The 13,209-nt window shown below is 38.1% G+C and overlaps 1 protein-coding gene across 1 annotated transcript in view; it reads right to left on the bottom strand.

Annotated features, from left to right (window-relative positions):
• Positions 1-13,209, bottom strand: part of LOC124544655 (cholesterol transporter ABCA5-like) — a 347,877-nt gene that overhangs the window by 156,629 nt on the left and 178,039 nt on the right. The window contains exons 13-18 of the mRNA XM_047123269.1: positions 7,865-8,006; positions 7,672-7,786; positions 7,416-7,565; positions 7,039-7,128; positions 6,642-6,781; positions 5,062-5,293 (exon numbers count right to left, since the gene is read on the bottom strand). Coding sequence (XP_046979225.1) covers positions 5,062-5,293; positions 6,642-6,781; positions 7,039-7,128; positions 7,416-7,565; positions 7,672-7,786; positions 7,865-8,006 — 869 coding nt within the window. The remainder of the gene's footprint in view (positions 1-5,061; positions 5,294-6,641; positions 6,782-7,038; positions 7,129-7,415; positions 7,566-7,671; positions 7,787-7,864; positions 8,007-13,209) is intronic.

The raw sequence follows: 13,209 nt of genomic DNA, 5'->3' as shown, positions 1-13,209 counted from the left end.
GATTACACCATTAGAAAAGAAGCACAAGCTTCATACAGAGGAAGAATAGCAAAGGCCACTTGTATCCTTCTCAAAGGAACCATACCATTATTTGCCTTAATCAAACTAGGAAAACAGAAAACCAAAATATTGGTCAGTGGCTGGAAAGGGTTTTGAACTATCATTGTCCCTAATCCAAGCCCAAAGTCTTACTATTGTTGTAGCTTCCTTGTTAGGAATAGAGAAAGCAATGAGTGACATAAGGCCAGACTGCAAATGAAAAATCCCTCAAAGTGGTCAATGAAGTAATGGACAGGGGCAAAATAGCATTATCTCAAATGTTATATTTGAACATCCTGAATATGATGTAATTTCCAATGCTTCATGTGAAAACACAACATTTAACAATGAATATAACTTCTGTTAATATAGTGAATTTAACTACCACTTGTAGTGATTTTTAAATTTTTATCACAGAGCAAATCACAAAATAGTGGAAATTACTTCTAGAACTGGCAAAAGCAGCCAAGAGGTATCATGCTCATTGTATAAGATGTTACTCATTCTGTCACATTGCCTCCACATAGCATGAAAAAAGTGAATTTATAATAACAAGAATGTATGGGAACCAGAATGTTAGTGACAGAGCAGAAATTTATACAAACCATTGCCACTTATAACTGAAAATTGTCAAGTTTTCACAACAACTGAATTAACCATATTGTGGTGATAGCTGTTACGGTTCAAGTAAGCAGCATAAGAGACAAAAGATGAATCACTGGTTTAGCAAAGAGTAATTTATTAACTTACTGTTGATGGAGAGTTTTGTTTATTATCCTTTATATTTACATACAGTTACATATTAAGTTCATTTCCACAGTTTATATGAGAATTATTTCTACTCATCAAATCACATTAGTGATAACTATGAGATTCCTTCAAGAGAAGATTCAGAACGGACATTTTTATCTTTCCGCAATAATGACAGACATGACATTGCTATCACCTGGGACTGAATTAAAGTGGAAAAAACTGCATCTCCAGCTAAGCCACATGTGCAGCCACTGTCATAAAGTGGCAAGATTTGTATTCCCTGACCCATTTTGGCCATGTCAAATGTTCACTGTTCTAGTCTAATCACCCAATGATGTGTTTCACACACAGAGAGTGCATCTTTCAACAACAAGGAGTGCACACCAATTATGACAAGTACATAATCGCAGTTGGACATTTAGAAGAAGCCATGATAGAAGAAATAGAAAGCGTTCTATGACAATGTTGCTACATGTTAATAAGGGAACTGTAGCCTTAGGCTGCAGAAGGTTTTAATTACAAGCAGCTAGGCAACAGATCCCCATCACAAATGCTGCAAGCTTTGTGTGTCCTAGCTGGTCCTGATCTGCTGCCTGAACAGTCTCTACACATGATGTGGCCTTGCACTAATTTACCAGTTGTGGCAGCAAATCAAGATCTGTCATTGCAGGTGTTGGCAGAGAAGCTTGTCACAGCAGCAAACAACCTGTTTGAAGTGACAGCAGCCACTAAAATTTAGAGTACAACTGACAATGGTCACAGGGTGAATTGTGAAGCACCAAGTGCCACGACTAGTACCCAAATGTGTACGTCAAGCACAGGTACGCCAATGCAGGAGCACAGAGTGGGACATTTAGAAGATCATATTACATGCCTGAGCTTGAAGCTATCAGCACAGAAGCAGACATTCTGATACTGCTACGAGTGTACTCCAGAGTAGCAGATGGAAAGATGATCAGCATAGGTTTGATATGACTACTGATCAATGGCACTCATGTCACAGGAATTTTGGAGATGCAGTTCACCAGGGCAACGGACCCTGCTGTTACCCAAACCACAGACAGATGTTAGAGGACACCAACGTTCATCACTAACAATATATGCATCTGCAATTAAAGGATGAAAGGCAGAACACCAACTCAACATTACTGGCATTGCACCAGCCACAGAGATTATTCGTGAAAGATCACATGTCTGGTAAAAACTTCCTTGTAGATTCCAGATCTGAAGTTAATGTTTCCCCCAGATGGGCTAAGTGATGCACCTATTATACCAACACAGCATATACTCACAGCAGTGAACAATTTACGCACTAAAACTAATGGAAAACAGAGAATGGCATTATTATTGAAGACCCAAATCCCATGTCAATGTCACCAACCCTATACTTGGTGCAACTTTTTGTCTCATTTTCATATGTCACTGGATTTAGTCAACTGTCATTTATTTACAGTGAGCCATGGTGCCATCAACCAGGTCATCTGTGTTGATAATGAGGGATTGATTGTGCCTGTACAACCATGTAAGAACTACCTGGGTATTATCACATGATACTGGCCATGTTTTTAGGCTAACGAAAGCTGTTACTGCAGTAAATGACAGCACTCTTTCCAGCTGCATACTTCAAGAATTCCCGGCGCTCACTCGTCTGGCTGCTACCAATGGGAAGTGTCACCAGTTGACAGTGCAAATGTCTGCATGTTACCCAGGCAAACCATCACAGCTCATCCTCAGTAGCTCCTTGCAGCACAAACTGGGTTTGAGGAGCTATTGAAAGCAGATATTGTGACTAGATCAGATAGTCCTTGGGCATCCCCCTACACATGGTGCATGAAAAATATGGTTCCCAGCAATTACGTAGGATTTACTCACTGCCTGCTCATTTCCTAATCATTATCCTGTCCCTCACATATTTGGCTTTAACAATATTGACACTGGTCAATTGTACAAAGGTATTTTTGCAAATTCCAGTAGCCCCAGAGGACATTCTAGAAACCACTGTAATATTGCCTTTTGGACTTTTCCAGTTTAAATTTATCCCTTTTAGATTGAGAAGTGATGTGCAGATGTGGCAGCATTTTATGCACGATGTGTTGCACAGGTTGACATTTCCATTCTGTTGCATGGATAGAAGCTGGTTTATTGATGGCAACAACTTGTTTTCTACTCATAGACCCTTACAACACAACAGAAGACATTGAGTGCTATTGAAAGCAACTTGCTGGCAATCTAGGCAGCAATCAAACATTTTTGATTATCTGTGGAAGGAAGACAGTTTACAGTTTTTACTGACCACAAACCACTAATTCGCTTCTTCCAGCGTGCAATGGATTACAGCTCAATGCGGCACTGTAGACAGGCAGAATAACAACATTGTAGCCAACTGCCTATCACAAAATTGTGCCAGCCTATAGCTGTGGGCTGACATAGCAGCCAAGCAACAAGCAGACACAAAGCTGTGTGTCTTATTCCAAAGTGAACACACAGACCTTCAGCTGTAACATATTTTTGTGCCATATTGTGACTTGGGTATCTGCCTTGGCACATCCTGTGACAAAGAACACCTGTATAGTCCTGCAGAATTTCCTCACATAGTTTTCGGAACAATGCATAACCTATCATATACAGGCAACAGCAAGATTAGAGACGAGCAAGGTCGTATGGCCAGGAATCCAGACGGACTGCCAACATGGTCATGCTCCCTACTCAATTGCCATCATAACCAGGTCAGCCAACATGTCTTTGCACCAACTGCCTACTTTCCAATGCCGAAAGCAAGATTTTCACACATACATGTGGGGACATAGTAGGACCCTTATCCTATTCTGATGGTCACCGCTACGTAACTGCTGTAGTGGATTGTTTTATGAGGTGGCCTGAAGTTACTCCCAGACCATACATCTCCACTGAATTGGTTGCAGAGGCATTGTTGTTTACATGGTTTTCGAGGTTAGGTGTTCCTCAAACCATTACAACTGACAACAGAGACTTGTTCAAGTCACAGCTGTTTAATGTGCTGCTCCAACTATGTGGTTTCTTCACACCACTAGCTGCCATCCTGCTAGTAATGGAATGCTGGGAACACTACATCACACACTAAGGGCAGTGCTGATATATTACTTATCAACATAGACAAACACCTTGACGCTGATATTTTTATGCCTCCACACATCAGTGAAGGAGGATCTGCGATGTTGACCAGTCCAACTGGTTTATGGTGAGCAGCTGCATGTGCTAGGTGAACTCACTTTACCAGCTCCACTTCAGCCAACCACACCAGAAAGAGGGTTCAAATGACTGTTCAGCTACCAGATGAGATGTTTGATTGCAGGCACACCTGTATTGCACAGAGATAGGAAGGTTTTCGTCCATCTGCTTACAGCACCAATTTCTCACAAAGAGATGATACTGTGCACCCACTGTCAACGCCCGCCATATACTGGCCCCTACAGTGTGCTGTGAGAAGAGAACATTTTCGAGATTGACCGGAATGGCACACACGGAACAGTCACCATAGAGAGACTAAAGTCTACCTACCACTAAGAAAAGGAACCAGCATAATCATCTCAGTTTTCCACTGGCCTGTGCCAAGCCTACAATACTGGATGACTCTGCAGCCTCCAATAAGATTCAAGAGGAACCTCACTATTCCGTCAGCTGCTCTTTTGACAGCTCTCCCCCCCCCCCCCCCCCCCCATTCCTCCACCCCACAGTTGAGCATCACAAGTGCTGGATGAGGGAAGGGGGAGGTGAAGGACGGGGGGGGGGGGGGGGGGGGGGGGAGTGGGAGTGGGAGTGGGAGTGCGCATGTAGCGACATCAGTTACTATGCAAGTAGCCAGCACAAGAGAGAAAAGATGACTTGCTGCTTTAGAAGACAGTATTTATTAATGAAGCAGATTTTTGTTCATTACTCTTTTTCTTTACATTGTTTACTATTTGGTGTACAATAAAGTTATGCATTGAATAATCATCATGTCTGAAATTTACATGGTAGTTATTTCTCGTTGTCAAAGTACCGAGTGTCATTTAAGGGGTACTAGGTTGTTACTGTATATCTTCCTTTACAATTAAATCTAGTGGCCAGTTAGACCTCACTCCTTATGCAGTCTCTATCATGTACATTAGAAGCACTTTTTAAAGGATTCAACAAAAACCAATGCAAGCATCTCATTCTACTGAAATTACGTTCACCAATTCCAACCAATTTTATCAAAGTATTCCTCAGTTCTGCTTTATACTATGAACAAGGCAAAATACCCAGTCATACCTCCTCGAGTGTAGTCATTGAGACACCATAACTACTGATTCCCAGTCGACTAGCTCTCGTGGATATTTCCTGTTCAATGGCGGAGAAGAGTGGGGCAAAATTATCAACAGCATTGTGTGGCAATATGAAGGACAGTTCTCTCCCATGCCGCCTTGCTTTCTCAGCCTTAGGAACATGACTTGTTACAAGACGTGTGATGGCATGTTCTCGTGCCACACCTTCCAGGACCAGCCTAAGAAAGGCGCAAAAATTAATTTTGTTGCAATCTTCTCATGTTTGCTATTAACAACTGTGATGATGAAAATAAGTTTACAAAGCAGTCTTCTCATAAGACATCTATGTTTCACAATCTAGTAATTTTTTTATCCTACAAATATTTTATAATACAAATCAGGCACATTTGTTATTTACTTAATATTACAGATAAATGTACAGAAATTATACAAGGAACATTACATACTGTTCTATTACTGGAGTTGTGGGTGGTTGTCATTTTCAAATTTCAGCACAAGAACATCTTGCAGCTAACCTTTCCACATTATGTGTATAGTTCCAAGAGAAACTATTTTTTTACATTTATAAAACCAAAACTTATGTCTTCTTTCATTTTATTTTTATTACTTGTATAACCTTCTTACTATCTTCCTGGTGTCTCTATCATTCCATTGTTATGTTTGCAATTAACTATGTTATACCACATACCCACATGCACATCTACTTATTTTAAGTCACTTTTTTCAACAGATAGGCCTACTACATCTCAGTATACATGTAATGGTCTCAAGGCCAAGAATATTTTCTTTTTACATAATAGTTACTGATTACCCTTTCTCCCATTTTATTCTGCATAATTTACCATCCATATCAGAAATGTTAGTCTATCAGTCATCTTCATTGAGTCTCTTCATTTCAAACATTTCATATCATTGTATGTATCACATTTCACTGTATAGTACTAGTGTTTCAACTATTCTCCAGCAGGTTCACATACTACAGTCTGCATTTTACATTTTCCCCAAAGTTTACTGATGAATTTGACTAATTAATCTGCACCATCTATTTACTACAGAAAGTTATGTCAGACTTATCTCAGCTGGTTTAAACTAATAACAAGCACTTCAATTACTATACTCTTCAAAGTAATGTGATTCCACTTTCCTTCATCTAGCTATTCTCACAGTCTTATCCTATCTTTCTGAGAAAGACATTATATTCTGATTAAATATATGATACAATGTTTTAAAAGTCACAAAAATGATAAGTGGCAGTTTCATTATTCTTTGAATAACTCATTTCGTAAAAGAATAGTTGATATTGGTAATTGTGTTTAGTCATCAAAAAACCTCTGGCAACTGACTAGTACACAACTAATGCTCTGAAGGCTGATTAGTATAATTTAACACCATATTAACATATGCAACAGTTTAAAACTCTCAGTTTATTGCAAAATTTAAGCAGAGTTTACTTATTCCCAGACCAAAAGTACACATCTTAATGAAATATTAATACACATTTTAATAAAAAAGATATAGCAGTATGAAGGTTATATGAAGAAGAAAAATTTTACTTAAATAACATACGTCAAATGGTAGCCAATTCCAAACTTATTTTTTAGGAACAAAGAAGATCCGCAGCATCTCAATCGGCCTTTGGAAACCACTGCTTTCCTGTCTGCTAATATATCTGCCTCATCCATGAAGTGTGTTGTAAGGAGAATAACCTGCACAAAACAAAGTTAATGTGTTGATATATCAAATTAACTTAAGAGGCAAAATGAAATTGTTGTGGAAGCCTGATGATAATCTTTCAAGAATTATTATGGAGGGTCACAAAAATCACAAAAATGACCACAAAAATTATAAATTATGTGCAAAAACAATGATGGCAGGGCTTAAACTTAAATTGTGTTACTGCAAAATTAAATTGTATAATTCAGTGAATAATACTGGAATGATTTATTTAGGCTATATATTTTACCTTTCCATGTCTCCTGTTTTGGAGAACTGACCACATATGTCTCCTTGAATATGGATCCACTCCTGCAGTTGGTTCATCAAGAATTATGATCTGGAAAACAAACTAATCTTAATAGAAAACATTCCTCGTATTTTTGTGCAATGGCAGTTATTGTGGAGTGATGTGAAAATGTCAAAGGTATATCTAACAGATAATCTAGTTCAACAGAAAACACAAACACTATGAACTTTCAGTAGCAAAGGAAAGTGGGGTCCTTAGATACAATTTTTACATGGATTTCATAGAAAATGAACATTCTTGGGATTAAGTTAAACAGTAGGTACACTCTAAGATATTTTAACTTATACTTCTCTGAAACTGTTGACATTTTTATTAACCTTTGGGTCCCCAATAACTGCAATACCAACAGATAGTTTCCTTTTTTGTCCACCGCTCAAATGTTTGGCAAACGTGTCAGCCTTGTCAACCAGATCAATGTCCCGTAATGTCTTTGTTACTTCAAAATCTATAAGTGATGAAGGAATGCCCTGAAAATCATTTAGTCTCTCATGTAAAGCTGGATAAACAACACATATGCATGAGAAAATACTATAAGAACATATATTCTATTGGCATTTCTTCCAAAGGCCATACCCTCACAGCAGCAAAGAATTCAAGGTGTTCTCTTGGTGTCAGTAGATCAAAAAGGATATCATGTTGAGGACACACACCAGTCATTCTACGTATTGTGTGCATATCATTTGGATCCCTGTAGAAATTCTGTACATTATCAACTGTTGCCATGACAATATGAAATGGTACTATGGAGATGTCATTCCTTACTTGCCTAATGTCATATCCAAAGACAAATGCTGTCCCTGCTGTTGGTGATGTCAGACCAGTCAAGATATTGAACAACGTTGTTTTTCCAGCACCATTGTGACCAAGAATGGCAGTGATCTGTCCTTCGTAGATAGTCAGATTTATTCCTGTAAATTATAAATTCATTTTACACTAAATATATTGCCATAACAGCTGAAGGCTAGCAGTGTTAACACATTACACTCTTACTCCCAGCAGTAAACTGAAACAAGTACGGTATCCACTTATCACTAAAAACAGATGATAAAAGGAAGGAACAAATAACAGAGATGCCAAAGAAATTATTATAAAACAATATTGTCAAAATACAGTCTACAGTACTGAGAGACAGTTATAGCCGATAGTGGTGATTTACGAGGTAGAGAGAAGACTACGCAAAATATTGTTGTACCATCCTAGAAGATAATGTGAAAGCATGAAAGGTAACCAGTGAGTGTAAAATTGGAGGCTGCATTGAGACAATCAAATGATATTTCATGATATTATTTAGGTTTTATTTCTCATTCAGCACTGAATTTAAGTAAATATGTTTACGTCCCATTTAGAATTGCATAAGAAAAGGAACAGTTGAACAATAATTAGACACATACCCCTGGTCAGTGGTGGTTTGTGCAAAATTTTATCAATGCACTATGATGGTGGCCATGGCTATTTGACTTACAAAGTTAGTTAGCATAACCAAGTTGAATATATTAAAAATACTTATATAAACTGAACAGTTTAAATATATTTAAATTTTATAATTAATCATTTAACACTGTGAAGAATAAAATTTAAAAAAATAAACAATGGTACCAGCACGAAACAAACACGAGCTATCAAACTGGCAATCTGCCACATTAACCACTCAGTTGTGGGACTCTTGCATGAGATGGTGCTTAAAAATCCCATTTGCTGTGCACAGAAATTTTTAGAGAACTTACATGCTATTGTCATTTTCACAAGTCCTGTCCTGCCAACTCTCTCACTGCTGTGGACAAGCTCCTTCAATACCTCGATGAATAAAAAAGTTTCCAGTATTTATTATATAAAATAAATACCTCTTTGTGTGCTATCATTTGCAAAAAAAAACCTCATTTCAATATCTTGAACTGTTTATGAAATATGATTATTGTTGTAACCACACGATTCCCAAATGTGTATGGACACAAATGGCCATGTCTTGTCACTGAATATAAAAACCAATAACTTGAGAATGAAAGGAGATATTGTTTTGATCAAAATTTCAAACCAAATGTTAATTTCTTGTCTACATTTCATACCTGGAAATGTATGGGCTAAAATCAACCATACACAAAGTAAGCATTGTTATCTTTATATATTCTTTAAAATTTTGTGTTATGCTTTATTCAATTTGATGCAGCACATTAATTATGAGGAAGAATGAAAAAAAATTTAGCCCTTTATTGAGCAAAAATATTTGTAATATGTGCAAAAATCAATTTTTCTCACAGCAGCCAGAATGTCATCTCTCGGCATAGGTAGCAAGCAGGATTAGGCAAGCGGTAAGTGACAACAAAGCTGCCATTAGCAAGAAATGTAGAGTGCGTATCTGTAGCAGTCAAATGATTAAATTTTATAATTAATAGTTTAACATTGTGAAGAATTTCAAAGAACCAAAGAAAGAAAGATAGCATTGGCATTTGAACTCAAGCCAATGAACTGCCATTCTAAGGTCTAGACCACTCAATCACAGTGCCATTGCAAAAGCTCTCCTCTAAAATCCCTCTCATACACTATGCTTGCACAATATTTACATGCAATGATCTATGGAAAATGCTATCATGGTGCTTTGAGCAATGTAGCATTCTCAGTGTTGGAAGGAGTGATGTCACGTAAGAGCATGTGCAGTGGAGAATAGACAACTGCATTTCTTGAGAACAAACAACTGCATTTCTTCTCTGATTTGATCGTAGCTTGGCTGACCATCATTTCAGCATTTGACACTGGTTTCCAGTTATTGTGGAGAGAGCAGTACAGAAAATGATTTCATCCATTTTATTGGCATACCAATCTGTTTTCAAAGAAAATTTGTGTAATTTTAGTGTAATTTCCACGCATTTGAAGAGAAATGCAATAATTTTAGTGTGATTTCTGGTTTGGATTAAAAAAGAAACAGCATAATGTCAGTGCAATATTTACCGTGTGCTGTAGTGCATTAGCACATGATCGCTGGCCACCACTGCCTTTTTTTGTAAGACATAACAAGAATATTTTTATGATGTGCTCTTTTCCATATTGTGCTACATTTTAGGCAATTACACTGGTGATGGAGATGAATGTATTGGATAAATCCATGCCATTCTTCATAGGTTTGGCACCACTGCATTGTGAAGCCTTAATTTTTTTCGTTATTCAATTGTTTTTCTTCAATTTGGAGTTTTACTGTTGGGAGCAGAAGCTTGTATGTTATAACAGCTCATTTTTGCCATTTTCAAGGCTTATCAGTATGGAGTGTCAAGCACGGAAAAATGAACACCTCCTACGCATTTTACTCTTGAAGTTTAATTGAGATCTAGTGCTGTGGAAGCCATAAAAGTTGCAATGTGTACAGGAGGGAAGCATTTGCTAAGAAGATGGCACAGAAATAATGTTTTTTTTTTCAGTTGCAAGAAGGAATACTCGACTTGTGTGATGAACCACCTCCTAGAAGCCCATCCATTTTTGATTAAAACCACATAAATCAATTGCTTAACAATAAACCACAGCAAAAAACATGTGTATTGGCACAAACTGTGGAATGCAATCATACAACTATTGTGCACCAATTTGTATTCATTTGGTAAGGTGCAAACATTGAGTATTCCACATGTCTTAAGAAAGACCAACAAAAATAAATGTGTAACCATATGTTCATCTTAACTGGCCTCTTAGTAGTGTGACCAACTCTCCCATATTCTAACAACTTTTTTTTTTAGTCCTCCTGGCTCCCTTTCTGATCACTTGTTTCTTCATATATTTCATCAGTGATCACTGTTATAAATATTATTGTCCTGAAGAACTACAAACAGTTCACATTTCTGGACAGACAGATCTAGAAAACTTTTTGTGTAATAATCGATACTACAGTCAACACACAGTACTTTTTGTTCATACTTCTATGGAAAGAAATGGTTTGGCTCAAGGGATTGGAGGGAATGAGAGGTTCAAAAAAAGAATGACATAGTTTTAGTGTCTAGAGGGATCATGAGAGGGAGAATGTTTACTTGTCTCTCAGTCAGTTTTGGCAACGATAGAGATGATCATGTTTCAACACACTCAATACATTACTTATTTCTCAGCTGACCTACTCAGCACAACAACATTTCACAACACTTCAAAAGAGCCAGTGCTGATAGACTGCTTACGCTGAAAGCAGTCAAATACAGAGTGCAGTCAATACAGAATGGTCCACTTGTCTAGTCTTCTTTCTGTAATCCTACTATTGTACTCCCCCCCCCCCCCCCTCCCCCCCATGAACCATGGACCTTGCCGTTGGTGGGTAGGCTTGCGTGCCTCAACGATACAGATAGCCGTACCGTAGGTGCAACCACAACGGAGGGGTATCTGTTGAGAGGCCAGACAAACATGTGGTTCCAGAAGAGGGGCAACAGCCTTTTCAGTAGTTGCAGGGGCAACAGTCTGGATTATTGACTGATCTGGCCTTGTAACACTAACCAAAATGGCATTGGTGTTCTGGTACTGCGAACGGCTGAAGGCAAGGGGAAATTACAGCTGTAATTTTTCCCGAGGGCATACAGCTTTACTGTATGATTAAATGATGATGGCGTCCTCTTGGGTAAAATATTCCGGAGGTAAGATAGTCCCCCATTCGGATCTCCGGGCAGGGACTACTCAAGAGGCTGTCGTTATCAAGAGAAAGAAAACTGACGTTCTACGGATCGGAGCGTGGAATGTCAGATCCCTTAATCGGGCAGGTAGGTTAGAAAATTTAAAAAGGGAAATGGATAGGTTAAAGTTAGATATAGTGGGAATTAGTGAAGTTCGGTGGCAGGAGGGACAAGACATTTGGTCAGGTGAATACAGGGTTATAAATACAAAATCAAATAGGGGTAATGCAGGAGTAGGTTTAATAATGAATAAAAAAATAGGAATGCAGGTAAGCTACTACAAACAGCATAGTGAATGCATTATTGTGGCCACGATAGACACGAAGCCCACGCCTACTACAGTAGTACAAGTTTATATGCCAACTAGCTATGCAGATGACGAAACAATTGATGAAATGTATGATGAGATAAATGAAATTATTCAGGTAGTGAAGGGAGACGAAAATTAAATAGTCATGGGTGACTAGAATTCGAGAGTAGGAAAAGGGAGAGAAGGAAACATAGTAGGTGAATATGGATTGGGGGGAAGAAATGAAAGAGGAAGCCACCTGGTAGAATTTTGCACAGAGCATAACTTAACAATAGCTAACACTTGGTTCAAGAATCATGAAAGAAAGTTGTATACATGGAAGAACCCTAGAAATACTAAAAGGTATCAGATAGATTATATAATGGTAAGACAGAGATTTAGGAACCAGGTTTTAAACTGCAAGACATTTCCAGGGGCAGATGTGGACTCTGACCACAATCTATTGGTTATGAACTGTAGATTAAAACTGAAGAAACTGCAAAAAGGTGGGAATTTAAGGAGATGGGACCTGGATAAACTGACTAAACCAGAGGTTGTACACAGTTTCAGGGAGAGCATAAGGGAACAATTGACAGGAATGGGTGAAAGAAATACAGTAGAAGAAGAATGCGTAGCTTTGAGGGATGAAATAGTGAAGGCAGCAGAGGATCAAATAGGTAAGAAGACGAGGGCTAGTAGAAACCCTTGTGTAACAGAAGAAATATTGAATTTAATTGATGAAAGGAGAAAATATAAAAATGCAGTAAATGAAGCAGGAAAAAAGGAATACAAACATCTCAAAAATGATATCGACAGGAAGTGCAAAATGACTAAACAGGGATGGCTAGAGGACAAATGTAAGGATGTAGAGGCTTATCTCACTAGGGGTACAGGAAAATTAAAGAGACCTTTGGAGAAAAGAGAACCACTTGTTTGAATATCAAGAGCTCAGATGGAAACCCAGTTCTAAGCAAAGAAAGAAAAGCAGAAAGGTGGAAGGAGTATATAGAGGGTCTATACAAGGGCAATGTACTTGAGGACAATATTATGGAAATGGAAGAGAATGTAGATGAAGATGAAATGGGAGATACGATACTGCATGAAGAGTTTGACAGAGTACTCAAAGACCTGAGTCGAAACAAGACCCCGGGAGTAGACAACAATCCATTAGAACTACTGACAGTCTTGGGA

The sequence above is a fragment of the Schistocerca americana genome, chromosome 8, assembly GCF_021461395.2.
Source record: "Schistocerca americana isolate TAMUIC-IGC-003095 chromosome 8, iqSchAmer2.1, whole genome shotgun sequence".
Classification (NCBI taxonomy): domain Eukaryota; kingdom Metazoa; phylum Arthropoda; class Insecta; order Orthoptera; family Acrididae; genus Schistocerca; species Schistocerca americana.
This window is presented reverse-complemented; position numbering and strand designations above follow the sequence as displayed.